General features: G+C 53.3%; 1 protein-coding gene across 1 annotated transcript in view; it reads left to right on the top strand.

Annotated features, from left to right (window-relative positions):
• The window catches only part of DSCAM (DS cell adhesion molecule), a gene marked incomplete at its 5' end in the record, with an annotated part of 429,780 nt that extends 422,322 nt beyond the window's left edge, over nt 1–7,458 (top strand). Inside the window, one exon of the mRNA XM_084231592.1 lies at nt 6,553–7,458. Within this exon, the coding sequence (XP_084087718.1) occupies nt 6,553–6,905 (353 nt within the window). The 3' untranslated portion in view covers nt 6,906–7,458. The remainder of the gene's footprint in view (nt 1–6,552) is intronic.
• Nucleotides 7,459–27,777: the final 20,319 nt, after the last annotated feature.

Here is a 27,777-nt window from a genome sequence, read left to right as displayed (position 1 = left end):
GAGAGTCAGCGTGGAGGGCATGGAACGGATGGTGGTGGGTGTTTTCTTTGTTCTGGTTCTTTTTTAATAAAAATAAGTAGGTAAATAAATCTGCCACACTTTGGGGCTAAAACCCATAGGCTCCAAGAGCCGGGCCTGCCATCCCCGTGGCCGTCACCCTCCGACATGGGGCCCACGGCCCCTCGTCTCTGAGCTCCTCAACATGTCCTGCTGCCTGGAAGGTTCTCCTGCCAGGCTAGCTCGGGCCTTCTGTGGGGTGACTCGCATGCACAGGGGTGCGGAGTGGGGTCGCCAGCCTCCTGCTTGGTCCAGCAAGCCCCAGCCAGGGTTCCTCCTCCCTGAGCCCTCATGTGGCCCCGCCAGCCTCACTCAGAGGGGGAGTCTCTGGCCCCCACACATCTTTCTGTACCAGACCCCCCCAAATCCTGCATTCAGCCCCCCCCCCGCCCCGTAGCCGGAGAGAGCTTCCCACCGGCTTTTCTTCAGAGCTGCAGAAGAGCCAGCAGCAGCCAACTCACGCCCTTCATGCCCGCATGTAGTTTTTAAAGTTCGCCAGCGAGTGGGAGGCTCTCACGATCGACCAGCTCTTAAAAATGCATGAAGCTTCCGATGTACAAGCCAGGAATGGTAATAGGACCCGTGTACCTGGGCCTCAGCTACCAGCCGTGCATTATTTATTCAGGGTTTTTCCTGGTTGCCATTTGGGAGAGAAGATTCACTTACCAAGAGCGGTCCGCTTGCAAGTTTCATTGCCCGCGGCAGCATTAATATTCAGCTTAAAGTGTCAGGTCTCGCCGGCCGCGGGCACAGGGGATTCCAGGTCCCTTTGCCCCCAGCTCTCGGCGCTCAGCACCACTGCCGGCCGCGCGGCTTGCAAGGAAGCTGTTATTGCTCAGGCGAGCAACCTCTGCTCCGCGCTTCAGCATCGACACGCAGTTCCGGCCAAGCACAGGCCGCGGACCGTGTTGGGGGTGGATGAGCGTTCCAATGGATGGGTCCCCCGTGACGCTGGGGGCCCCTCAAACTCTGACCCGCCCTCCTTCACCCGAACATGCTGTGCCAGCAGAGGCAGCGTGTCACCGTGCTGGCGAGGGGTGGGGAGATGCTGCTATGCACCTTGAAATTTGGGGCTCCCAGAAAGGCCTTTCCCATGCTCCCCAAATCCCTACCACGAGGTGCACAGCCATTTTCCACAGGTGAGAGCTCAAGCATGAGAAAGCATCTGCTTCCAGGCCCCTCCCCCCACTAGACACGCGCTCACAACTATCTGGAGCGAAGGCGGATGTCAGAGCCAAGCACAGAGCTCTCCGGGCTCCCTCCTCATCACGCCGAGTGGGGGAGACCTCTGACCCCTGTCCTGAGCCACCTCACTCGTCCCAGGAAGAACTGAGGCTGGGGCGCTGGGCGAGGCAGGGCGCCGTGATTGTCTGGGGCCCGGAGGCATGCTCTTCTCCAGAATGGCCGCGCCACTGCGCGGACTGGAGCTAGTGCTTTTCAAGTCCAATGCAGGTGAAGCAGGATGTTAGGACTGGGGTTTCTCCACAGCACCCCAGCCACACTCGAGACAGGGTAATGGGCTGGGGGTGTCCTGGGCACGAGGGGTGGGAGCAGCACCCCTGGGCTCTGTCCCACAGAAGCCGCAGCACCCCCACCCCCACCCACAACTGTGCCACCAGGAGGCTTCAGGCGTTGCCCCAGGGCTGGGGGGCAGCGAAGCTGCCTGGGCTGAGAACCTGCTGAGACGGGCATGCGTCCGCGGGGTCTGGCCGTGGCAGGAGCCCTCGTCTGAGGATTGATTCCCGAAATGCACAGCCTTCTAGGCTCCCGGGATCGATGCATATTCTGTTTTGGCATTGATTTTGCCGTCTTTCCTGCAACATTGGAACATGCTGCTTCCGGGCGGGAGGGAGCTCAGGTGTTCGGTGACGGGGGCCAGTGGGATGCAGCCGGCCGGGGTGGCTGGGAGGCCTCTCGGTGGTGGTCAGCTTTAAACGAGGGCCTGTGATGGAAGGGGGACCGCAGAGGACCTGGACATGTCGGGGTGCAGGCAGGGTGGGTATGGCCAAGTGAGCAAGCGGCCAGGGCCCATGTGAGCGTCCGGAGCCGGCGTGACGTGAAGGCCCCGGAGGTCGGGGCAGGATGAGAAGAGACCAGGACTCACAACAAGGCCCAAGCTTGAAATAACAGCCCCCCACCCCTCACAGCTGCTGCGGAAGGGGAGCAGCCCTGGGCCGGGCCGGGCGAGGGTGCGGCTGTGCCTGGGAGGCTGCTGGAGCAGGAGAGTCTTGGACTGTGCATAGCCGGGGGCGGGGGGCTGGCCCTGCGTCTCCTCCGCAGCCCTGGCTGTTGTCCCGCCCTGCTCTCACCCGCTCCCTTCCTGGGCCGCTGCGTGGTGTCTCTCGCTTCTCCTGCCTGTTCTGTCTCCAGTTCCTCCTTCTGCCTCCCCATGATCCATCTCCCAGTCCCTCCTCCGAGCCGAGCCGTGCTCTCCCCACTGCTGTCTCTCTCTGTCCCTGCCTCTCCCTCTCTCCGCCCTCCTCCCTCCGCAGCAGCCTGGCCCCCACCTTCTCAGCCCCCATCTGTGCATGCTCTGGCCTCCTCCCAGAGGTCTGCCGTCCCCCCTCCGCCTCACCCCTCCCCTCCACACAAAGGCCAGTGGCAGCCACAGGACGGAGCCCAGTGCTCAGCGCTCGGGACTCACAGATGCGCCAGGCCCAGACCGGCCTCCCCAGACGCCAGCCGCATTCGTATTTGGGAAGGAGGTGACCAGGAAGGTGCTAGAAGCACTAGGAAGGAGGCAGATAGGTCAGAGGAGCAAAAGAAAGACATGGCAGAGAGTGTTGGGGCCCCAGATCCTCCTCCTGGCTCCAACTCCACAACATGAGCAGGTCCCTGGCCAACTTCCCAACCCCACCCCACCTGCCTCTTCTCCTGGAATAGTTTCCCTTCCAGTTCCCCCACTTTGTCAGACACACACACGCTCACATACACGTGTGTATACATGTACACCCATGCACACAGGCGCACGGCACACATAAACACATGCGCATGGTGTGTACACACGAGCATGGTGTGTACACACGCACAGCATGCACACAGGCGCACCTAGACTCACAGACACACAAGCACACGCACGCGTCCGCGCTTCCTGCCGTTTGCCCTGGTGCTGGCTGGCACTCAGCGCCTCCTCTCGCCTTTCCTACCTGGGCTCTCTCTGACACCCCTTCTTTGTGCCTCTTATTTTGTGGATGAAAATTCAGCTTGAGGTAGCCAAACAAGAAAGAGAGGTCATGCAGGCTACAGGCGGCATGGAGGAGGGAGCGCAGTGACAGCAGGTGGTCTTTGTTAGCAAAAGGAGGTGTGCTGGGGGCGCCAGAGCTGGGCGGGGCTCCCCCAGTCCTTGGCGATGGTGCACATGCACGCGAGGCCTCCAGGGGGCACTTCTCCTGAGCCATCGCTGCTTTCCAGTGCCTGGAGATGCGGGAGGTCCCACTGACGGCATGCGGCAGGTGGCTCTGCGGGGGCTGGACAGTGGGGAGCCAAGAGGGCCCACTCGACGTGCAACAGGTGCTCCCCATGGGCTTCTGCTCCCTCCGGCAACAGAAAGCCACATCCACCCTAGTCTTGAGCGGGTCTTGGGGGTCCACTGGGGAAATTGCTCTGGCTCGGGCTCAGAAGAGAAAGGCCAGCCCACAGGGTGGGGGACAAAAGGCCAGCCCACAGGGGGCTTCTGGCAGCCAGGGGCGCATAGCTTTGGGGGGACACTCATCAACCCCGACAACAATCAGAAAAGACGCACCGTGCACAAAGCCAGTGAGAGCCCCGTGCAGCAGAAAAACCTGGAATACTCAAATGCCGGAACCCCAGAGACCCGCAGGGGCTGCCGGACAAACCCGGCAGCCTTTGTGCCCGCGCCGAGGCGCCCAGCTGTTCCCCTCATTAGGACTCCAGTTCTCACCTGTCTCCTCAGACACCCTGGCCCTCCTGCGACGGCATCTAGAGTGGGAAGCCCTGCAGGCAGGGAAGCTAGCACGGGTTTTGTCATTTGATTTCAAACACATGTGCTCCATCCGCTCTAGGACCGCGCATCCTGCGAGCCAGCTGGGACCAAGGTGCCATTGCTTTTTAGGGGGTTAATAAGTTCTGTTCATCCGCTGGGGAGCTGCTGGGCTAGGGACCACCCCCAGATCGGTTACAGCACATTGCAAATATGTCAAGTGTTGGAGATTTATTTGGGTCTCAGAAATGGCGAGGGGCTTTCTTGACCTCCATTTTTAAAGAACCCTGGAGATGAATGTCTCCCCCAATTTCTCCAGTATTTGAACAAAATGATAAAAAAAATTAGTCCTACAAATAAGTAAAAGATAAAATTAATATGTGTTTATTGGATTCTGAAGAAAAAAGACAATCACTTTTAGGAAATTGGAGAATCCACATCTGTCGAAATTGCTAAATTACGTTACGCTGAATCACATAAAAAACGGTACCTCACATTACCAAAGAACTTTCCAGTTTATTCTGTAATGGCAGATATCAACGTTCTCAGGAAATCTGTTGGCAAATAGTTAACCCCTGAGAGAAAAGGGGGCAGAAAGACCCCACTTCCATGAAGGAAGGTGGGTGATGGTCCTAGTTCCTCAACGTCACTGGGGTGCAGGTTTCCTTTTTGTTTAAAGTTTTTATGTCTCACCCAGAGCAAGACATGCCCGCACCTTCGCCGTCAGAGCTGGTAACGGCAGCCCTCATGCCGCTGTTTGGTCTCAGCCAAAGTCCAGCTGCATCAAGTTACCAAAACTTTCCACGAGGATGGCAGACGACACAACTGGGCGACTCACGGCCACCTGATTGTCGGGCATTTACTGTGGGGCCTTCCCCCCCGCCCAGGTCACTGACCGAGAGTGACTGTGATTCCAGGATCAGCCCCAAGGGGCCCCTGGGCCATCTTAGTGAAATCCTGGCCACTGTTCCCACTGAAGCCACGTCTTCAGTCACCAGCGCTTCAGGGGAGACCCCATGGGGAGCTGCTCGGTGTCTCTCATCCTGGTGCCCAGTGGATGCCAAAGGGGTGCAAGGCGTGCAAATCCGCTTGGCAGATCTCCCCAAAACAAGGTCTCCTCTTTCCCCTCATGCTGGGCAAGGGTCTTAAAGAGCTGTTGGGGGGTATCGTGCTCTCTTAGACGGCTTGAGACCTGCTTCCCAGCGCCCGCCCGGCCTCTCCGGGAGCCTCCTGTCCTGCTGCCTGACTGGTGATTCCCTCTCAGTGGACTCGGGCTTGCCAAGGCCCCCGGGTTTAGTCACTGTGTGAGCGCAGTCCCGTGGCTTTGCTCCCACGTCCACGAGCCCCAGGCGCGCTGGCGCCTCCGTGGCCTCTGCGCAGGAGTCGAGGGCCAAGGGCCGGGCTGACGCAGGCTCGCTGGACAACGAGGAAAGCTGGGAACATTCAGAAGCAAAATGAGAATCCAGCGCCTGTGACTTTAGAGGCAGAAAGTGAAGGGATGAGTTATGCCCACATCTTGCTAATATAAAAACGCCTCTTGGGGGCCTCCAACCACGTCAAAACTCGGCCTGTGTTTACTCAAACCACCATCTTTCCCCACCAAGGCGCCATCTTCCCCAACATCTACGCCCAGTGGGTGGTCTCCGAGGTCTGGCGGGGGAGAGACCGGCTCCTCCCACCGCCTTCTCCTCCACAGGCCACACCTGCTGGCCATCCTGGAGGTCTTGGTCTTCCTCAGGCCTCCTTCATCTCTGTTGGGGCAGGAAGACACAGAGCAGGTTTTCTGACCCAGCAGACCGGGTGAGGGAGGAGTCCTGGAACCCTCAGTGGCTTTTGCAGGTTTTTTATTTAGATTTACCAGGCACATGGCAGGCAGGGGTGCTGGGGGGCCAGGAGGCTGGCAGTTCTCCCAGCCCCCAGCCAATCCTCACTCTATCTGGCCTCTCTGGCCTTCTCTCTGCTTCTCTTCTTCTCTCGGCTTCTGCTGGCGTCCCCGCGACGCCGCCCTTATAAACTCAGTCTCTCAGCCCAGGTGCACCCACTCCAGGTGCCGCCATCAGGCCTGCACTCAGGACCACAGGGTTCCCGCATCTATCCTCATGGCGGGAGGGCAGAAAAGCCTGACATTTTTTCCTTACCCTACAATCTCCCACCCCCTTCCCGTTCCTGCTGACCTCCTGCCCCGTCCCCCAGAGCTCAGGCCTGGTCATGCCCCGCCCCTGCACTCCTCCCGGGGCCCCGCGTGAGCAGGGAGACCAGGCGGGCAGGACCTCGCACTGTCTGCAGCCAGACCGCTGGCAGGTCAGGCCCGGCCATCAGCGTCTGCCCCGCGCGGCGCCCCAAGCGTGCTGTTCTCTCCCGGCAGGTTCAGAGGCTCCGTTGCCTGTTTTTTGTGGCTCAAGTATGAAGCTCAGTGGCCTGAGGGACTGTGCGGGGGAAGAAGCCAGCTCCCCCACAGGGGAGGCACGAGGACAGCCCACCTGCTGGGTGCCCCCGAGGGCGGGCACCTGTGACCCCAGGAAGACACCCACTAACTGCTCTGTGTTTGTCCGCAGGTGACCTCATCCATCTGCCTCCATACCTTCGAATGGACTTCTTGTTGAACAGAAGCGGCCCAGGCACCAGTAGGGACCTGAGTTTGGGGCAAGCGTGCTTGGAACCCCAGAAAAGTCGGACCCTGAAGCGCCCCACGGTCCTGGAGCCCATCCCAATGGAGGCCGCCTCTTCCGCCTCGTCCACCAGGGAGGGCCAGCAGTGGCAGCAGGGGGCCGTGGCCACATTACCTCAGCGAGAAGGGGCAGAGCTGGGCCAGGCCGCCAAAATGAGCAGCTCCCAAGAATCCCTGCTCGACTCCCGGGGCCACTTGAAAGGAAACAACCCGTACGCCAAATCGTACACCCTGGTATAACAAACAGCATGACTGGACAGCGGTTGTAAATACGATTTAAAAAATCAATCAAAGCTACCTTTTTTTTACGGAATTCCAATATTTATAATTAAAGAAAATTGCCAAAATATATTAAAAAAAAAAAAAAGAAAGATACTGAACCCACAGACAGTGCAAAGACTCTCCCGCTGCTTTTTTTCTGTCTGAGTGTGAGCTCCATCTGCCTGGGCATCTGATTTTTTGGGAAAGAAGTCCAGTTTTATGATCTTCACAGGCTATTGCATTTTTACTGATTTTCTACAAAGTGCATGGGGGACTAATTAAACTTCGGACTGGAAGTTCTGTCACACAAGATTCAAGAACACAAACAGGAAAAAAATGACCCTCTTTGTGAATTTAAAAGAAACATTGATTTGGGGGCGGGGGAAACCTTAGTCATGTCTGCGCAACTTTCTTTCCCATTAGACACGGGGTCCTCGATCTGACCTTCTTCCGGTGTTAATTAGGATGAGTGCCGTCGGTGAAAGGGTGGGGGGGATCAATTTGATTTTCTCTTTTGTTTATTTTTTAATTTAATGAGACACTCTTTGCATTTTGTCTAAGCGAAATAAAAAAGAAAGGTTGTCTGCCTTTATTCCAATGTCTGCTTCGTCTCCTGCTGACTGGCTGCTCCTGCTATTGATGCGTATGTTTGCAAGCACCAAGGCTGAACCAGGAGCCCGATTTCATGGCCGGATCGGACACCGACGCTCTGGAATCCTCGCGAAGGCCCCGGGCAGTGCACAGAAGGTTCAGCCAGGGTCGGTCAGAACAAGATGTCTGACGAGGTTTTCTAAGCCTTCCCAAAGTTCTGCTCCCCGCCTGCCCATGGCACCTGCCCTCAAGCTAGAGCCGAGGTCAGCAAAGTAGAGTCCTCCAAACAACACCCAGCCACTGCTATCTTTATAAATAAAGTTTTATTAGAACATAGCTGTGGACGCTATTTGTATTTTGTCTGTTTCATGCCACAATGGCGGTACTGAGTAAGCAGCGGTGCTGTGTGCCCTGCAGAGCTGAAAATATTTATCCTCCGACCCTTTACAGAAACAGTTGGCAGACCCCTGCCACCCACCTCCTGAGTCCCACAGTTAGCCTCCGCTTGCTAGAGAAAGGAGAGAGGACCACGAGAAGCACACAGTGCACCCCCCAACCGTGCTGGCACCCACTGACTGCTGTGTCCATTTTCTCCAGGCCATCTTAGCCTGTCTCGCTGCCAAGTAGTCCCTCGGGCAGGAAGAACTGGTCCTTAGCAGTGATGTTCCTCTGAACCCGCACTTTATGTTCCTTCCTCTCAGTTTAAATGGTGCACGGAGTAGTTCATTCTAATGGAGAATTCACCCTGAAATGGGGTGTCCGGTGACCCCCACGTGTGCATCAGAAACAGCGTGTGATCCGCCGCGGCCGCCACCTGCCTCCCATCTCAGTCTCCCTCCCCAAAAAGGAAAGGATAATCCGGTCTCCGTCCCCACATCAGTTTGCACTGACAGGAAACCTCGGCCGGGGTCCGGGGTGGCCCAGTTTCCTGGGTGACAGGCTGCCCAAGGTCCGGCTTCCCCTTAATATTCTCCCGAGGTGCCCTTGACGCTGCCGGCTTAGGCCGGTTCCGTTGTTTCCACTTTACAATCAGGCTCAGAAATTTCCTTCCTTTTCGCCCTCTTCCCCCTCCCTTTTTCCTATCCTTTCATCTTTCCATTTATTTCCCCAGCAGGCCTGCCTGCTAGCTTGGATGCAGGGACACCGAGCACCTGCAGAACAGGCCAGAGCTGTGTCCAGGCCGCCTGCTGGCCTCTCTGTGGACGTTCTGGGGCTGTGAGACGCCTTCTCTCTCGCCGTGACTTCAGCATTTAATCCGTGTTGACAGCTTATTTGCACCCTCACAGACTCACAGGCTGCTTTTTATGCAAAAGAAATGAAATGCTATTTCTGGGGGGAAAGGAAAGCTCTATCTTCCACCACTCTGAAGCTTCTATATTTCCCAAACTTAAAAGTTTACTCTATTTTTTCAAATTTTCTTTCAAGCTGTGCAAAAATAATAATAATAATAAAAAAAAAAAACCTGCATCATGCCTGCCTCTGGAATGGATTGTTTTCAATAATCCTGTCTCGAAAATGTTCATTAAAATGATTCTGACTTACAAGCACTAGAGAAAAACGTTTACCTCCTACCTCTCAGATCGGGCCTGTATGAACGAGAAACAGTCACAGATTGAAGGGGAGCTCTATTCTCTAGAGCAGTAATCGTTACTCTTCCCCTGGGCCTCTGCCTGCCTCTTACTGCTTTATAATCTCATGGAAACCTCCTGGGGAGGTCATCTTATCAGCATGCGTTCTCAACCAGATTGTGGCATCCCAGAGCACCGAGCGCAGATGAGCTGGTGATCCTCTGGCCAGTCACTATAGATGGACACTAGCCACTGGGCCAGGGGCTGGGTGTCCCCCAGGGCAGCCCTCTGGCTGGCAGCCTGAAAGCTGTCCGCCTTCCTGAAGTGAGCAAGGCCATCTCTTAATCAGAGCTGGTCAACCGCGGGACGCTCAGTGCTCGCACCTCCAGGTGCCCTCCTGCTTCCGGGCGGCACGTTGCCAAGACTACCTACGAAGAGGAGCTTGGCGAGGCCAAGATGGAGCCCCAAGATGCTGGACAGCTGGTCACAGGCCAGGCTGATCGGCTCTGGTCCCGTCATCTTGTGTGCTCTTGCCACAGAGAGGTGTAACACTATCTCAAGACACTGTCGCCTAAACTGCTCTTCAAATAAGCAGTGGGCACCAGCCAGCTGAGGGGCCTCTGCTCTGGAACCCTGGGTCCCGTCTGCCAAATGCTTCATGCACTTTAAAAGAAATGACTGGGGCTTTCCGGAGCAGCTGTGAGCTCTGTAAATCTATTCCCAGCAACAGTGGAGAGAGTGGTCAGCCTCCAGGGGCTGGACAGGCCGGGGGATCTAAGGACCAGTCCGCTGTAGGCCGCCTGCCCTGGAAAGGTTTAAAGGGAGCTAACAGGGGTCCCTACTCAGATGCCATCTTTGCTAATGAATGCGGCCTGGAGGGTATCATCTGTCTCCAAAGGCCACTTAAGAAATCTAAATGTCAGCTACTCGTGCCTCGGGGTCCTGAGCTCCATGTTACCTTTCCACCCACTGGCTCCAAATGATCTGTCAAACACAGAGGGAGGAGGTGGGGTGCAGGGAAGGTTCTCTGACCCTCTCTGCCCCTCTCCACCCCTCTCTGCCCCTCTCTACCCTTCTCTGCCCCTGAGCAGCTGCCTTTTGCTCACAGAGGACTCGCATGGAGAAGGCGCTCAGGCCAGCGCAGGACCGTGCTGGTTTTCGTTTGTATGTCTCTGGTGTGCTTGTTTAAGGAGGTGATGCTTGACGTAGCCTGGAGTCTGAGCCTGGGGAATCAAGGTCAAGACAGAGTCAGGGGTCACCAAGCACAGGCTCCGGGCTGCACCCCTCACCCAGGCGAGTTGGCCTGGAGCTGGGCTGCCCCTCTGCATGACTTGGGTGCCTCAAGGGCCGTCAGAGGACTGGGCCCCTCCCCACGCCCCAGGCACTTGCTCGAGTCTCCCGAGCAGGCGCAGTGGTGGTTCTGTTCTGAGTTATCTCTTCAAGGATGTTTGCAGATCAACATCCCCGAGAAGTAGCTGTCCCCCCAATGGACACAAGCCGGCTTGTTTGCTGGCCAGGACAATGCAAGCGTCGTCGCCCTCTGAAGCAAAGCTTACAGGTTTGCCTGCAGACCCTTGACAAGGTCGGGGTGCCCCAGGCCGGGCCCAGCATCAGCCCCTGCTCTGCCTGACTCAGGTGGTCTCAGGCCGGCTCCTTCACCTTCAGTTTCATTTCCTCAAGGAGGCCTCCCTGGACATCCTATTGAACAGCACCTGTGCCCACTCCTGCCTGCCTCTTCTGCAGCTCCCTGTCCACACCCTTCTCACCTGCCAACCGACTAGACACCTCCCTTCTTTGCAGTGGATACAATTCATGGCCTACCTTCTCCCGCTGGAATTTCAGCCTCATACAGGCGGAATTCTTTGTTTATTTCACTGTGCCCGTCCCTAGGCCTCGCCCATCCTAGAGACATCCTAGAAATATTTGTTGAACTAGGAAAAAAAAATCATTGGGGTTGCCTAAGCGCAGGGTCCCTCAGCTGTGACACAGACCCACGGGTCCACCTGCTGCTCAGTGTCACCCGGGCCTGGGGGCACAGGGGGAGCAGCTGGGGACAGGGCACTCGGGCCCATTGCTGGGCCGCGCGTGAAAACAAGCTTTAGTCTGTGACTCGGGAGTCCCGAAGTTTCTGGCACCTCCACGGATCTGGCGCAGGTGGACACGATGGCCTTGTGGGTGGTAAGATGGAGGCCCCGCTGCAGCTGTGGGCGATGAAGAACGCGGCAGAGGCAGCCCGGCTCCAGCCGCACCCGCGCCACAGCGGAGGGCTGGGGGGGCTAGTGGCGCATCGTTTGCCTGTGCCGGGAACGCTTTTGGTGTTTTTTGTTCCACTCAACTTCTCACCTTTGAAAGAGAAACTTAGAGAAAGCAGCTCTGTGCTCGTGGGGCGGGGGGCGCCTGCGCCTTCTCCCAGGACGCCCTCGGCAAGGCTCCGTGTGTCCTCGGAACGTCAGGCCGGCGGCGGGGAAGGAAGCGCTGCTCTTGTCTCTGTTCTTGCCCGGAGAGGACCGAGCTCTGCCTCGAAGAGAGAGCCCTGCCGCGGGAAAATAACCAACCAGGACTCAAGTCCGTGTGCGCTTCAGTGGACAGTGCTCAGAAGGGTCCTGGGGGACAGGCCTGATACCTAAGTGGTCACCACATCTGCCCCGCATCACGGCGAGAAGGAAGATGGTGTTTCCAGCCACGCCGAGGGCTGGGGTGGGGGTGCGAGGACGTGGGCGCTGTGCTCTCGGAGTCTGCCTCCAGTTCTCATCCCCTGAGGTTCCCCGAAGAGCTGACTGGCTCCCTGAATAGTGGGGTCTCTCGCCCCTCTATGGAGAATATTCCAGCATCTGTTCAAAATGTTCCCTGTCTCTAGATACACAATTCTTAGTATCTCAAAAAGGTGCAACTTCAGAGATGGAGGGATGAGGGGCTGGGGTGCCGTGATGAGGGGCTGGGGTGCTGACCCGTCATTCAACCCCCGGGTCCGTGGGCAGTAAGGATGGATGTCCAGAGCGAGAACTGCCACCTCCAGTAGCCACTGTGCTCACACTCAGCGACACGCAGACCACAGGCATCTCACATGCCACAGCAACTACCCGGCCTACAGCTGCTCCTACCGAGGTGAAGCCTATTCCATCATTGCCCAGGAAGGTGCCCGGGTCACAGGCCCAAGACCTGGCCACTGTCCTGGCAGAGCTGAGCACCGGCAGGTAAGTCGCACACTTCAGATTCATATTAATTCAATGTGGTGTTAACCCGACACGAACCTGCTCTTGGAACTGCTTAGCCCTGTGACAGGGGAACATCCCCGCCCCACTGAAACTTCTACTGATTTCTCTTTCATAAAGATCTTTCGTGATCTTCCCCTTAGTGGGTCTTAGCCAATGGCATTCAGCCCACTCACGTGGCAAGAGCGAGCTTGCGGCAAAAGGTGCTGATATTTCCCTCAAGAAGACTGAGATTTTTTTCCATTGAATCAAACCAATGAAGATGCGTTCATGAGGGTCAGCTGAGCACACAGGCCGGGGGCGTTCCAGTGGCTCTGGATTATCACAGCGGATGCAGCGCAGCCAGTGGCTAAGTGGGAACGCTCAGGGCCCCCAGACTGCTCCGCAGCTGTGCATGTCCACTTACCTGCCTCGTGTGCCCGAGCTGCTGAGAGCAAGCAATTCTGTTCGATGATGTCTGTAGGGGCAGGACTGGACACTGAGCAGGTTTCCTAAGATCCCATGCAGATGGGGTAAAGGAGGAGAGAGTCCTGGAGACCTCGGCGGGTTTTCAGGCTTTTATTGGGATTACCAGGTACACGGCAGGCAGGGGTGCTAGGAGGCCCCGGAGGCTTACTTGCCTTCCGGGCCTCCAGCAAGTCTTCACTCTTTCTGGGGTCTCCAGCGTTCTCTCACATTCTCTCTGCTCTTCTCATGGCTCTGCTTCTTTCTCAGCTTCTCTGCTCCTCCTTGGCTTCTTCTGGCATCCCTGTGACGACGCCCTTGAAAGCCCAGTCTTAGCCTAGGAGAATGCCATCTACCTAGGCCCACACCCTCCTCCAGGTGCCGCCAACAGGCATGCATTCAGGACCGCGGGGTTCCATCATCTATCCTGATGGCGGGAGGGCAGAAAAGCTTGACATTTTTCCTTACCCTACATGTCAGATCAGAGGAGGTTTGGGGCCGGCAGGGCACATGGGATGACAGCAAGAACACTGGGCTGTGACTCACGTCCAGCACCAAGCCTTCCAGAAACTCCCTGTGACGCTCCTACTGAGACATCTGGTTTGGACATCTGTCGCCAAGACATGCTTGGACCGGAGCTCTGCAGCCCTTCTAGCTCAGCACAGAGGCGATCCAGGCATGCTGGTGTCACTGGGTACACATGCTAACTCCTTTGAAACGTCCGTGAATCAACGCATTTTATTCTGGTTTTCGGTGCCTCCTGGCCCTCAGCACAGGCACCAGTCACCACTGATAAATGTTTTAAAAAGATGCTTATGCTGAGGTTTTGTAGAATGTAAAAAGGATGCTCTCAAAGTCCAGGAGCTGGCGTATGTGACAAATGTTAACCTTTTCATAAACTCCTAAACTCAGCATTGTGTATTTGCTCTTATCCTAAGGAGGGGGGTGGGAATTAAAAAACATTTGATTATTTGAAGTTTTCTGGTTGCATAAAATCTCACTTAGCAGTGTTGAAAAGATTGACCTTGCCTCAGGCCCTTCTAAATAAAACTTCTTTTGAGGTAGGCTCTGTCCAAACACCACACTCTGCAGATCTCTGAGTCTGTGCTGAGGATTCTCATGATGGTCAGCAGAAAAGTGATCTTCATCCTCTTCGTTGTCAGTGATGAAAAGCCTGTCTGTTCTGGGAGCGTCACACAACCCCTCTCAGAAACATGAACCAGACCCCCTGGAACTGAGCCTGGCTCCCCAGCTGAGCCTCCCAGGAGGTTGATGCTCAAAAGTCCAGTTCTTTGTGGACCAGGACACCCCTCAGGACCCTCTACAAACCCCCACCCCAGGCCATCTCCCCACTCTCAGCACACAGACGACCCAGAACACAGAGGCCATCAAGTTGTCTCACCCCTTTTCTGCTTGCTGCCCCCAAACTCTTCTTAGCCCACACACTTCCATTTTCCTGCTCCCCCCAGGACCAGAGAAAAGAGCTATAACTCATCTCCCCACCTGGATCTCAACCTTTTCCACATTTACAAGGCCTCTCCCCCTCCAAGCTCAAGTTTCTTGTCCCACTCATAGTGGAGATATTCAAGTCTTTCCCATCAAGAAAGAAATCCTCCCCCACCCTCCCTTCGCAGGCTTTCGGCTCCCCTTTCCTTCAACACAGCATGACTACAACACATCTTGAAGAAGTGTTCCCTGTCGTTTCACTCCCTCACCAGCCTCGCCACCTGTTCCTCTGTCTACTCTTTCCCTTAAAGCTGATGTCAAGGCCACAGAAGAAGTCCTTGTGGCCAGATTGCATCCCCAGTGGCGTCCCTCATCTTGGTCAACCTCTTCTGCAGCATCGGGGAATTTGTCTTCCTGGTTTCTGGTTCTTTGACTCTTTTGGGTTAATTCTTCCCAATGTCGTTGGTAAAGGTCACATGCTCCAAACCTGCTTTCAAATGTCTATGTTCCCAGAATTTCACTCTCACGCTTATGCATTTAACGCTCAGCCTGGGCAATTTTCGTACCTCATCTGCAACCACAGCTTTCGTTATCACTGATATTCTGCTGATTCCAAAATTCGTATGTGCAACCAGAACCTTCTGTTCTAAAACCCCAGTCTGCATGCAACAAGCCTCCTGCACAGTCCCACCTGGATGCCCCAGTGTGAGCCTCAAACTAGGCCTATGCAACACCACATGTGATCCCACTGCTATGACTTCCCTCCTCCTGAACACTTGTCCCAATGGATGGCTCTACCATTCCATCCAGAAGTCTCCTTCACCACCACATTCTCACCCTGTTACCTCTGCTCCTTGATATCTCCACATCTGCTCTGGTTCAGATTTTTCTTCACAAAGATTATTGCAATGGCTTCCTGAATGGGTCTTGTTACCTCCAATGCTGCATGCTTTCCAATCTTATTCTCCATACTAGCGCTATATTGGCTGTCCCCAAGTGTTCTTTCGTTGGGTCACTTCACGCTTAACATCATTCGACAAATTTGCGTTGCCTTAAGTAAAAAATCCAAACTCTCCAGCGTGTCATATAAGGCCATCAGGATCCAGTTAGTGTCTACTAGATGGCTCAACTGTCAATACATCTTTATGTTCTCTCCACACGCACGCACACACACACACACACACACACACAATCAAGATTTCCACCAATCTTCAAAATTTACATTGGCTCTTTTGCCTTCTGACTTTGCTCATGCCTCTTTCTCTACACCCCAAACCCACTTGTCTGAATAATCCTCGCCCATCTTCCTGTCAGAGATCATTTCCTCTGGAGTTCCTTCTCCCTTAAGCCTGGGAAAGAGACCTAGGCTCAAAGACCCTGGAATTGCCTGCCTTTGCCCCTGGCATGGCATCAGCCACTCCAAACATAATGATGTGCAATTAACCTCCTTTCCCCCAAATCTGCAGCAGCCTGAGTGTGGGAACCAGCCTGTCGCGGTGTCTGCACCACCCCAGGTCCCCTGCACCCACGTCCTGGCTTCAAGCATCTGCACGTATGACTCTTCTGAAGAATACCCTAGAGTTGCAGGAGCTACTTTTCCCACTGCTGAAGAGTAGGACATGAACAGAAGTTTTCATGTCCCTGGGACAAGGGCCCTGAGTCAGCACTCACTGGTGAAGGAGTGTGGATTCCCAGCCCCTCGCCTAAGAGCAAGGCAAGTGTCCTGCTGAGCCTTCCTTCTTCTTCGGTTCTCCCTGCAGAGGAGTCCAAGCCTGGGACTTTCCCTGAAGTTATACTCGGTTTAGCATCTTGCTTCCCCTTCCCTGACATGGAAAGGATGATAATCACGATCAGGGTTAACACCTGGCTCTGCCCTGCCTGCCCCGGTGCCAAAGCCGGCCCAGCTCTGAGAGCTCACTGAATGATAGCTGCGCCAACACCGGGCCTGCGCGACAGAACATCACAGACCACGGAGGCTACTTCTGGCAAAGAAAGCGTGACACTGGGCACACACATCAGGGCTTGTTGGCCCTGCCACCTCCAGAAGCCACAGCATCTTCAAGATGTAGCTGAGATGCCAGGTGGGCGATGACCCCCTGCGAGGCTGGGGTAACATGCCTCAGCAGGCAGCACACATCACAAACCACAGAGGAGTTAAGTCCCCAGAGGAAAAATCATGGATCCCAAAGCTTGGAAGTAGGAGTGACCTGCTCACCATCACACCCAGAGACCCAAAGGAAATTTGTGATTTTATTGCACAATCTTGAGTTCTCTGGGTCTCAGTGCCCATTACTGGGTTTGGGGGGAGATGTCTACACTAGTGGACACAGTGAAAGTCACATTTAATGTGAAAGCTGCAACAGCTGTCCAGTCATTGGGGTTCCTGTTGTCAGGTCATCAGCAGGCAAATAAGTAACATACTGACAGTCATGACTGGCCCTTATTGTCGTCACGAGAAAGGATTTCCACTTCGTGGGGACAGGAAGAACATGCTCAGCTCTCAGGTGATTCTCTGGGGTGACTTTGGGTGCTTCCATGCCCATGGAACTTACTGTGCTTGGGCCGTCACAGCCACCTGGGCCTTAGATGGGCATCACAGCCAGAGGCTCCTTGGTGATCCCACTGAACAAGCCACCTAGATCAACAAAAACGTTGTCCTATAGTGAAGGACTCTAGAATGACTCCCAGAAGAGAAAAGAAAAAGGAGAAAACACAAAAAAGTAAATAAACAGAGAGGCTGCCAGGAAACAAAGATTGTGGCTATCAGACTCTGCCTTGGGACCAATGGCAGCAGCAGGAGTGATGCTGGGTCCCACTCGCTCTCTTTGCATAGGAAGTGAAATCCACCACAGTCTTGAAGAAATCATGGCAGGGTGAGGTTAACGTGAGACATGAGTAGTCTAAGCAGAGCAAGGGGTGGACTGTAGTGGCCCTGATGGTGTGTCACTGACCCCCTCGAATCACAGTCTAGTCCTTCCATACCCCGGCGTCTGTGTGCTTTTCTCCGACAGGTGCCATCGACAACATTTTTCCCTGGACTGCTCATGAGCTGTTGGGACTGTATTTTCTACGAGGACAGGAAGTCAAAATACCTGGGCTCTATCAACCCTTTGGAGAGAAGTTAGTCAATGACAAGCACAGGACTATGAAAGTCTGCGCCCTTCCCTCAATTTGGAACAGAATATGAACTGCAGCTGATGTTCCAGAACTCTGTGCAGTATCACCCAAAGCTGGAGATTTGTCAGTTAACAGATTCTTGCTTCTTCCCGGCTCCAACTTCCTTCTCCCATTCCCTTTGACCTTTTCTTGGTAGCACTTTAGTAAATCATTGCATATAAATTCACATCTCACATTCTATTTCTAGGGAGTTCTACCTAATATTAGGTCTTACTGTTTATTCTTTCCTTGTACCTACCTAGCATCTAGTATGTATCGGACATTCAACAGATACAGGACAAAAAAGAAAGAAAGAAGAAGAAGTAGCTACAAATGTTAATATCTCCTTTCTTATTTGCCATATTAAGGAATATTATTTTTCTCTTTGTTACTGTGAATATTTCTCCTGGGAGATGCTTATTGAAAGCCATCTGAACTTCTCAATGGATGATGCATGTAAATCTTGGCCAGAAAAAAAAAAGGGGGAGAAAGTACAAGATCAAATCCTCTTAAATGAACTGTTCTCTTGAGGGGTCATGAGCCAGTCCTGGAGGGCCTGCAGCTGCTCGTGAACCAAGGGGAAGTTACATGCGAGCCAGCGCGAGCGCCCACTGGCAGTGTCCAACAGACGTTGGCAGGAGACTTGTTCTGGCTTTACCCTTCCCACAGATGAAAACCTGGCGGGCCACTGTTATAGCAAACACTCAGCAAAGGACCTTTTCATCTGGACTGACAGGCTTGGGGACTAGGTTAATCAGTCCGAGCTTTGACGCCAAAGAGAGGAAGTCATCTGGTTTCTTTCACAGGGGTGGGCTTAACTCCGAAGCATCCAATTTTAGCACTACCTTTGATGACAAAATCCTCTGCAGGTTTATAAACTAATGAGGATTAACATTTGGACTCGCAGGTAGGGCTCTCAGGGACAGAAGATATTTATAGGTCTCGCAATACCTGTGAAACCTTTAACACCACTTCCAGAAATGTGAGCTTGGCTTCCTTTAAGGTTTCTTTGTGGTCTCCGCCTGCAGCTGAGTTGTTCTCCTGACTCCCCTGCAAGAGGAGCCAATGTTTCTAATGCCTGGGGCAAGAGGTTGTTGACTTGAGCTGAACACAGTATTTCAAAAAAGGGCAAAAGAAGATGACATTTCACACAAGCTAACATGACATAGCTTTTGACCACAAATAATAAATCTGCCAAAATCTGCCCCAGACCCTATTCCACGATACAGAGGGAAACCAATCTGATCCCCTGAACACACACCACAGCTGGGTCTGGTCATCAGTTTATGAGAACTAACGGCGCCACCAAGGAAGCTTTGTTTGTTTTTCTCTGATCACGAGACCTGTGCACGGACTTCCCCAAGTGCACTGATCCTGCAGGCACCTAAAGAGGAGGAGGTGGAGGTTGAGAATGTGAGATCTGGGTCTGGATCTGGGTTCTACCTTGGATGACTTTGTCACCTTGAGCAAGTTACTCCCCATGCCCCAATTTCCTCTTCTGTAAAGTGGGAAGTTAACAGTAACTCCCTTCACAGTTGTTGTGAGTAGGAAACACGTGAAAGCACTAACGAGCTTAGAAGAGTTCCTGGCGGAGACGGGGTTCTCAGTCAGTATTAACAACTGAGATCAGCTTGTCCTTTTGACCCACTCATTTAAGAACACGCGTGCGTACTGGGTGGGGCCTGTCAAAGCGCAGTGTCCCTACAAGCCTCACACTCCTCATCCTAAGCACTGTTCACATCTGCGCTGGAAAGGGGTTTTTGCTACATTTGTCTATATCGACATAAGGCAACACTCCCACGGGGCTTTCGATTGGAAGCGTGTCAATGGCACGGTAATCAATTCTAGCCTGATGGCATATACGTGTTTGCTTAATCATGCAGTTCCTTTTCAATTTTATATCAAGTCTTCTGCTTAATTGAGCCAGTTTGGTTCATAAGTTAATTATATTAATAAATATTTACAAAAGAGGAAAAAAAAGGGAGAGGAAGTGGGAGGAGGAGAAAGCAAAGCTAATTAAAGCCACTTCTGAAAGTCGGCGCCCAAAACGGGATAAATGGCATTTACAGCTTAACCTTCTAAGGAAACCATTCCGTGATAACCCTGGAAGAAGCATGCTCACACATTTTAAATAGCCATTAACGTCACAAACTGCAAATTCTCATTTTTTTCTTATTTATTAGACTCAATAAAAGCAAGTTCTTCTTTCTAAAAGGTGGTATTTTAATAACCAAATTATATCAAGCAGCACTTGCGTAAATAAAGCAAGCACCCCACCGGACCCCAGTGGCGCATGGGACACACAGCACCGCGCCTCGCAGGGCCTCCGTCCTGCACTCCCTGCCCTGCCCAGGCAGGCTGTGGGCGGCCTCGGTCACCCCTGGTGGCCTCTGGCCAAGGCCGGGCACTCAGTCCTGCAGCCACAAGGAAATGAATTCTGCCCCCACCCGTCACGTTTTCAGATGAGACCTCAGCCCCATCCACACCTTCACTGCAGGCTGGGAGGCCCCCAAGCAGAGAACTCAGCTGCACCGTACCCGGATTCCTGGCTGGCTGGCGCTGCGGGAGAGACACGCACCGCGCTCCTGGAGGCCTCGTCACGCTCAGCAGGCCGCTCAGGCACGTCGGCGTTAGGAAGGCACAGCTCGGTAAGCGCCTGAACTCAGCCGTTGTTTCGATGGATGATGAAAAATAAAATCTCAATTCAAGGAAATTGGTCACGTCCAATTGAGAGCTCAGCGTTGGGGGTGAATAGTCACTGCATGTGGGGACCCCCTGCCACTTTTCTTCTCTGTGTCTCAGGGGCCAAGTCAGCTCAGGGGGAGGCACAGGAACATGCACTTGCTCAGCGCAGGCGGCCTGGGGTTTGGGGGTCCAGCTCAGGCAGCCTGGGGGGTGGGGTGGCCTCCAGTCCTTGCTGCTTGTCTCAGGGAAGCTGGCCTCATGGTCTCTGGGGGCTCCCCGCTGACAGCCCCGGCTAAGGCCAGCGTCCCTGCTACGACCTGTCCTCCCTGCCCTGCCCTGGCCTCATGGGCTCTCTGGGCCCCCTTGGGGATCTGCTCCTCACTGGGTGTGTGGGGCCTGAGGCAGCCTGGTGGGACCTCCCTGACACGGCCTGCTTCAACCTCAGGGCATCTGCCGCGGCCCCGGGACGTGCCCCCGCCCGACAAGGCTTGCAGTTTCCCAGACTGCATTCATGGGGCTCCTCAGCCTCACTGTGCACCTCCAGCCTGCTTAGATTTTGACCTCCGGGAGGAGGCAGACAGTGGGGAGGTTCTTCTCGGTGACCTGCAGCAGCTCCGCTCCAAGCTCACCGCCTCCGCCCAAGCAGCCTTTGTGTTGGGTCCTTATTTTCCTTGGCAGCTGGTTGAAAAGCTGCCCTTGCGCTGGGCTCCGTGTCCTTCCTCCAGCATTCAGGCTTATTTTACACTCTGGCTCGGCCCTCCAGGCTCCTTGCTGAAACTCACAAATCCTTTTGTCTCTCCAGAAAGCCCCGCTCTTGTAAATCAAAACCCCTTGATGTTCAGGCTGTTATCTTTACAGCGGATTTCAAGAGCCAGTCTCGGGACTCAAAATCAAGAATTTGGTGTTTGGTCTAGACATGACGACTCCTTCCCTCAAGAGCTGGGAGACAGTATAATGAGCTAAGAGGGTGTAGTGGGCAGATCATGCACCCTGGTAATGTCGACGCCCTAACTCTGGGGGCAGAGTGAATGCGAATGTGACCCTATTGAAAATAGAAGCTGCAGCCATGATTAAATCAAGAAAAAGTCATACTTGATGAGAAGGGTCCCCCTGCCACTGTGACTACAGTCCTCACAAGAAGACATAGACGCATGGGGAACAGTCAAGTGGTGCTGGAGACAGAAATGGGGGTGACACATCTCCAAGCCAGGAATTTCCTGCATCATCAGCCAGTAGGGAGAGACAGTGAGCAGAGCCTGGTCTGCCAGCACCTTGGTGCAGACTTCTGGCCTTCAAAACATGGAGAGAATAAGTTTGCACTATTTAAAGCCACTCTACGGGTGTGACGAGGCCTGCAGCCCTAGGAAACTCTTCCCTGAAGCAGGGACTGGTTACTCCCATGGAACCCTAGCCCCTCCACTGGACCCAACTCCAGACCCCGCAGCACCATCAGTTATCATCCTTCAGACACTAGTAGGTGAACACCCCAGCTCTCTGACTGAAGCCTGAAAGAGCCTTTTTTGACTCAACCAGAAAATCAGGGACTAGATGTGACAGCTTCAGGAGTGGCTGGATATGGGGCCCTTTCAGAGTTACAGTCACTTGAAGCTTTGTCTGGTCTCCTGATCTTGTCCTTCGTCCTTCAAAGGTCAACACTGCTACTTGGGCTATTGATCTCAGTCCCTCCCCCTTGTTATGCTATTGTTCGCCAGCAAATTACACTGCCACTTTCTCTGTTCAATCAACCAAGTAATCAATTTTTATCTTGAAAGCTCACTTGGCATAAAGCAGTGCAGGCCAGCGGTCAGGAGCATCGGCTGCAGAGCCCGTCTTCCTGCCAATCACTACGTCTGTGTTCTTGGTTGAGTTACTCATCCTCTCCATGCTGCATCTGTGAAATAGAGATAATAAAATTACCTTATACTGCTTTTTTTTGAGAAATGGAGTTAAAAGCCATTTAATATATACAGTTCAGTGAATTAATATACATTAAATGTGGAGACCAATGTCAGGGCATGTTAAACACCTTACATGTGCCCTGATGTATACAAGTGGTAGCAAAGTCCTTTAAAATTAATAGCAGACCACATCAAAGCACACCTGTGACATATCTTGCCCTCCCAACAGTTATACAAACAAAGAAAGTGATGCTCAGAGAGCCTTAGCATCCTGTCCAAGATCAACCAACAAAGCAGACAGGATTCGAGGACAGGCTTTGCATTTGTCATGTGGAGATTTTTCACTCGATACCTGCACTCTACCTTGACTGTGGCTCCTTTTCCTTTGTCAATCAACACAGCCATGTGCCCCCTTCCTAAAAATATCCTTTTCTCTGTCAGGACATGAATGTCCCCTAAAGCCCTAAAGCTTCCATCATCTGCCTCTGCTAGCATGCAACTGAGAGGTACCCAGAGACCCCAAACTGTTAAGAAGTGCAGGGCCAAAAAGGGGTCCGGCCATCTGCAGCACAAAGGCAAAGGAATCAGGCTCTTCATGTGGAAGAGCTTTAACAGAATGAATGTGCACAGAGAGAGAAGAGAGAAAAGGATATGCTGAATGAAAATGGAAATTACTCATCCCCTCATGGGCAAATGCCCAGCCAAACAGGGTCAGCCTGAGATGGGGCTGCTGAGGCCGGAAAGCTCACCACAAGTCTAAGGCAGCTTCTGGCAAGGAAGCACAAGAAATGGGTTAGGCAGATCCCAGAAAGCTGAAGCAGAAGGAGAGAGAGAAAATGAAAAATCCAAGCGCACATCTCCATTGCCTCTGCCAAGGACCAGGAGCAGACTTCCCATGTGTCCCTCACGCAAGAGTCTCCCCAGGACCTCTTCCAAGCGTCTCTACCTCTATTTCCTTCCCAGCAGTAACAGGGTATAAGTCAGGCCACGGAAGCAGGAGAGGCGGGTTCACCTGCCCTCTGCGTTAGATAGGCCCACCTGGCCTTTCAGCCCCTCCATGAGCTCCCCGCTCAGGAAGACCAGCACGTGGCACGCTGGGAGTTGTAGTCTAAGGTGGCGGCACGTAGGTGGCTGTGGGGAAATGCTGACTGTCCTTCACGGAGGGTGTGTGTAATGAGTCCACTTATATTTGCTGGGAGGGTGCGGAAGACATCCCTCTTCATGAGCTCCCCTAAACTCTACCATTTCCCAACGGCCGCACTCAGTTACCATCACAGGAATTCCAACATCGGCGCAGGAGTTTGCGGGGAGGGGGGTGTTGTCACAGACATTCAGTCCACAACTTCAGACTCAGCACCTTTCTCCTCCTCAGTGGGTGAGGCCCCCAACCAGGCCCTGGGACTCCTCTACTATCCCCTGCAGTCCCTTCTTCACACTCTCCAAAAATCCACCCTCCTGAAACAGAAATATGATCAAGAAACTCCTCCATCTACATTCCTGGGTAACTTCCCAGGGAACTCTCAGCCTCTCTGGTCTGGCCTGCTCACTACCCAGACATAACCCCTCAGTCCCCACCTTGTGCCGGAAATCCAGAACCATCTATGCGCCTCCATGCCTCAGGCCTTTTCTTAAGCTCATCCCTTCACTGGGAATGCTGCTATGTCCAGTGTTCCTACCCAGTCCTCAGCGTCCACTCAGGTGCCACCTCCAGCCCACATCTGGGCAGATGCTCCCGAATACCCGGGGAAAGTCCCACACAGCCAGGATCACTCTGAATTTTCATGATCCACCCATTTGACAGCTCCTCTCACCAGACTCTGAGCTTCTAGGATCAAGGGACTCATTTCATCTTGACACCCCCACTGCTCTGGCCCAGTGCCTGGTGTAAAGTTAGGTCTCGCCAAAGGTCTGTGGAATAAAAATAATAAGAAAACAGCCCTTGCAGGTGGGGCCGCCTCCCGCACCAGGCTCCTAGATGGTCCTTCCTTGCATGGCCCCACGTGACCCTCTTGGTGGCCCCATGAGCTCGCAGTGTTACAGGTGCCAAAACAGGTGCAGAGAGCTGAAGTCTCTCTTCCCACACTGCTAAGACAGAAGGGCATGTCCACAGTCGGCATTCCTAACCCTCTGCACCCCCTAGCCCCTAAGTTGACTGTGCAAAGCTTTGAGCACCTGACCTGGACTCTCTACAAACAGGAAAATATACTGTAGAATCAATCCATGGTAAGGCAAGGGTTAACTCACCTAAAATCAGCTGCTTTGTAGGGATCTTTGAAGACAGCAGGGTGTTATTTAATGAGGGAACCTTTCTAAGAGCTGAATTATAGAAATTAACCAGCTGGGTTTAGCTCCAGTTGTGAACTCATGGGCTCTCTGCAGCCTTGACGAGAACCAACAGCATAATAAACAAGGGAAAAGGAAACATATATTTAACAAGCAATCGGGAGTTAATAAAAAGAATATTTATACCAATTTTATTTAGGAGGAATAGATGATCCAACAAAGGTTTCAGGGAAGCAGGCTGGGAGTGACCGGGAAATACTGGAAATGCCTTAGGAGGCGGCCATCCCTCCTGGGTTGGCAAGCTGTCCATGCAGAGAGGCAGCTCACGGGCAGATGCCTGCATCCATGAAGCTTTTATTTCCAATTGTTTTCCTCAAAGTTTTATCATCAGAGTGAAAACAAATGTGATGCTGTAAACAGCTTAAAGATCCTCCCATTGAGAGGAACGCTCAGCGTAATAAACACTGGCTATTTTTAATTCAACTTGCACTGCTAATGTCTCATGACTTTCAGATAACTATTCAAGTTGATATTTCAGCTAAAGAATGTTTTTGGGTTTAGGCCCAAAAGAGCAATTTGTGAAAGACTTAGACTTGTGCGCCCAAATGTGTCTGATTTAGAGATATTTTTTAATTTTTTTCCTTTCTCACCTTGGGTCTTGGATTGATGAAACCTTTTTAAAGACTGCTGTGTCTTCTGTTTCTTCTTCTAACCACTCGGTGCTTTTGTCTTCTACAGTCAAAATGCCACCATCACCCCATACGCCAGATTTGCCAACAGAGGCAAGGGTCGTGCATCTTGATACAATGACAGTTCACCAAGATACCACCTCCTGGTTCTTGAAATTGAAGAAGAATAAATATAAGTTCATAGATGTCCATTAGAATGTCTGAAGGGAGGGCCTCCCTGGTGGCACAGGCAGTTGAGCGCCGTGTTGTGAAGCTGCCTGCAGTCTCTGCAGCGCTGGTTCAATCCCCGCCGGCCGGCGAGGGTTCCACATGACACAGCAGACCTCTCCTGTCTCACCTGCTGCTCCCCTCAGCGGTATATTTCAGTCAGTCTGCTGTTCTGTTCCCCACTCTGGCTCTGATGAATCCTCTCACCCTTCCCCACATCTGGCCTGTACCCGGGTTCTTGTATAAAATAAATAAATAAATCTTTAAAAAAAAATGCCTGAAGGGAGACCATGTGAAAGACTATCAGAAAAAAATTATAGTAATATAGGGCCTCCCCGGTGGCGCAGCGGTTGAGCGCTGGATTGCGAAGATGCCGGCAGCCTCTGCAGCACTGGTTTGATTCCGGGCTGCTCCCCGGCCACAGGAGGAGGGTCCCACTTGGCGCGCAGACCTCTCCTGCCACCCGCTGCTCCCCTCAGCAGTGTCCTTCGGTCCTTCTGCCTGCTCTGCTCCCCGCTCTGGCTCTGGTGAATTCTCTCACCCTCCCGTGCTTCTGACTGTACCCAGTGCTTGTATAAATAAATAAAAATAAATCTTAAAAAAAATTTTTTTTAAAAATTTAAAAAAAAATTATAGTAATATAAAACAACCCAATCAAAGGCAGATGTGAAAATATCATGTGTACGAATGCCAGGTTCCTTAACAACACCAATGTCTGGACGCCTGCGTCACATGGAGCAAAATCACGTTTGGCTTGTACCAGTGTCAGCACCACAGTGGGCACAAAACAACCAAATGGGAACAGTAGTCCCTGCCCTTCCCCAATTCTTGGGATGCTACAGATTGGGGACCTGGGCAATTTAGCACCTATGTCCCCTCTTGGTGAAGATAGGAGCCGGGACCTCATGTGAGGCTGACTCAGGAGGTTCAAGGACGCCTGAGAGGCTTCCAAGGAAGCTTCTAGCCTCCCACGCCAACTCTGCGCCAGCCCAGTGCTCTGTGCTTTCTTCAGACACAGAGAGGCGCTCACAGCTCTTCCGTGAGCGTCGCTTCTGGTCACCTCCCTGGAGCCTCCCCCATCAAGTGAATGAACACAGGCTGAGTGAACCCCTCGAGGTTGTGCTGAGTGAACCACAGGCTGAGTGAACCCCTCGAGGTTGTGCTGAGTGAACCACAGGCTGAGTGAACCCCTCAAGGTTGTGCTGGCTGGTGAGAATAAGGCATGAAGGGTAGGAGTAAGTTCACATAAAACCACTGTGATCTTCCTACTTATTTTTCAGTTGGGTTTTATTTTTTTGTGCCTAAAGTTGTCATTTACTCAACACTGCCCTGGTGCCCTGAAGACATTACTGAGCATGTTCAAAAGTTGATGGCGAGCACATCTGAGGTCGTTCACGCTGAACCAGGACCTTGCTCTGAGGTCCTGCTTCTTGTTGTCCCACAGCGAAGGGAACTCACCTGTCTGAGCAGCCTTCCCAAGATTCCCCTTCACGGCCAGAGAAACCAAGTTCAGGGAGTTCAGCTGCTTTTCCCCAAGGTCATGAGGTCAGTGCAGGAAAGGTGAACCGGACCCTCTCAAGGGGATGCCCGTCCCGGGCCCACACAGAGGCCCCTTGGAATGGGGGTCCGTCGCCTCCATTCCGCCAAGATCAAGGGCATGAGAAGCTGCAGGCAGGTTCTGCTCCTTAGACTGTGACCCAGACCATCAGCAGCCACTTCCTAGAGAGGTTGGCAGGAGCCTGGGCCCACGTGGCTCGGTGTTTCCCGTATGAGGCTTCCGAGCACCCGTGAGAGCTAAAGGACTGTTATGAAAACATCAGCCTTTTTGCTTAGCCGTTTGCTCTCAGGGCTGACCCTGACCGGATGCCCTCGTCATTCCCGGGCACACAGGGGATCTGCACACTGCCGCAGCAGGGAGGCCAGCTGTGGATCTGTGTGGGCGTGGCTGTGGCAGCTGGTGTTTGTGGCTCTGAGGATGAAGCAATGCAGCAGCTGTCTTTTGGGTCACTCACCTGACTCCGACCAACCAAAACCCACTCCCCAGCTTATGTCCTTATCCCTAGCAACAAAGACAGGTGACCACGGCTACTCCAGCTTCAAAATGCCAGGGTGAGATCATTTTCAAGATTTCCTAGGACTTTACAGTCTCATAATGAAGCTTCTGGAAGCCAACACATGCGTACATGCGTGCACATGCGTGTGTCCTAACTTGAACGCTGACCTGCAAAGATATGTCGAAGTCACACACTCATGTGTGGAAATGTGATCTCGTTAGGAAATTGGGTCTTGGCAGATGCCATCAAGATGGATCATGCCGCACAGGTTGGGCCCTAAATCCAGTAACTGGTGTCCCGCTAAAGCGAAGTGACCCCGAGCAGCCTGAAAGAGCCCCAGGAAATGACAGGGGTGGAGACTGGAGCGGCGCAGCTCGGGCCAGGGCACGCCAAAAGTCAACGGCCACTCCCGGAGCCATGCGAGGCCAGGCAGGCCTTCCCAGACCTGGATTTCCAGTTTCCAGCCTCTCAGACTTGGGAGAACACATTTCTACTGTCCTCACCACCCCGTACAGTCTTTGTTACAGCAGCCCTAGGACGCTAATACATGGCTGCACAGGTTCCAGATTGTTCATTTCACTTATTAAAAAGTGCTTATTTCACGGGTTGCAGACCTCA

This window comes from Talpa europaea (assembly GCF_964194135.1).
Source record: "Talpa europaea genome assembly, chromosome: 4".
In the NCBI taxonomy this organism is placed as follows: domain Eukaryota; kingdom Metazoa; phylum Chordata; class Mammalia; order Eulipotyphla; family Talpidae; genus Talpa; species Talpa europaea.
Note: the sequence above shows the minus strand (reverse complement) of the source record. Positions and strands in the feature narration are given on the sequence as shown.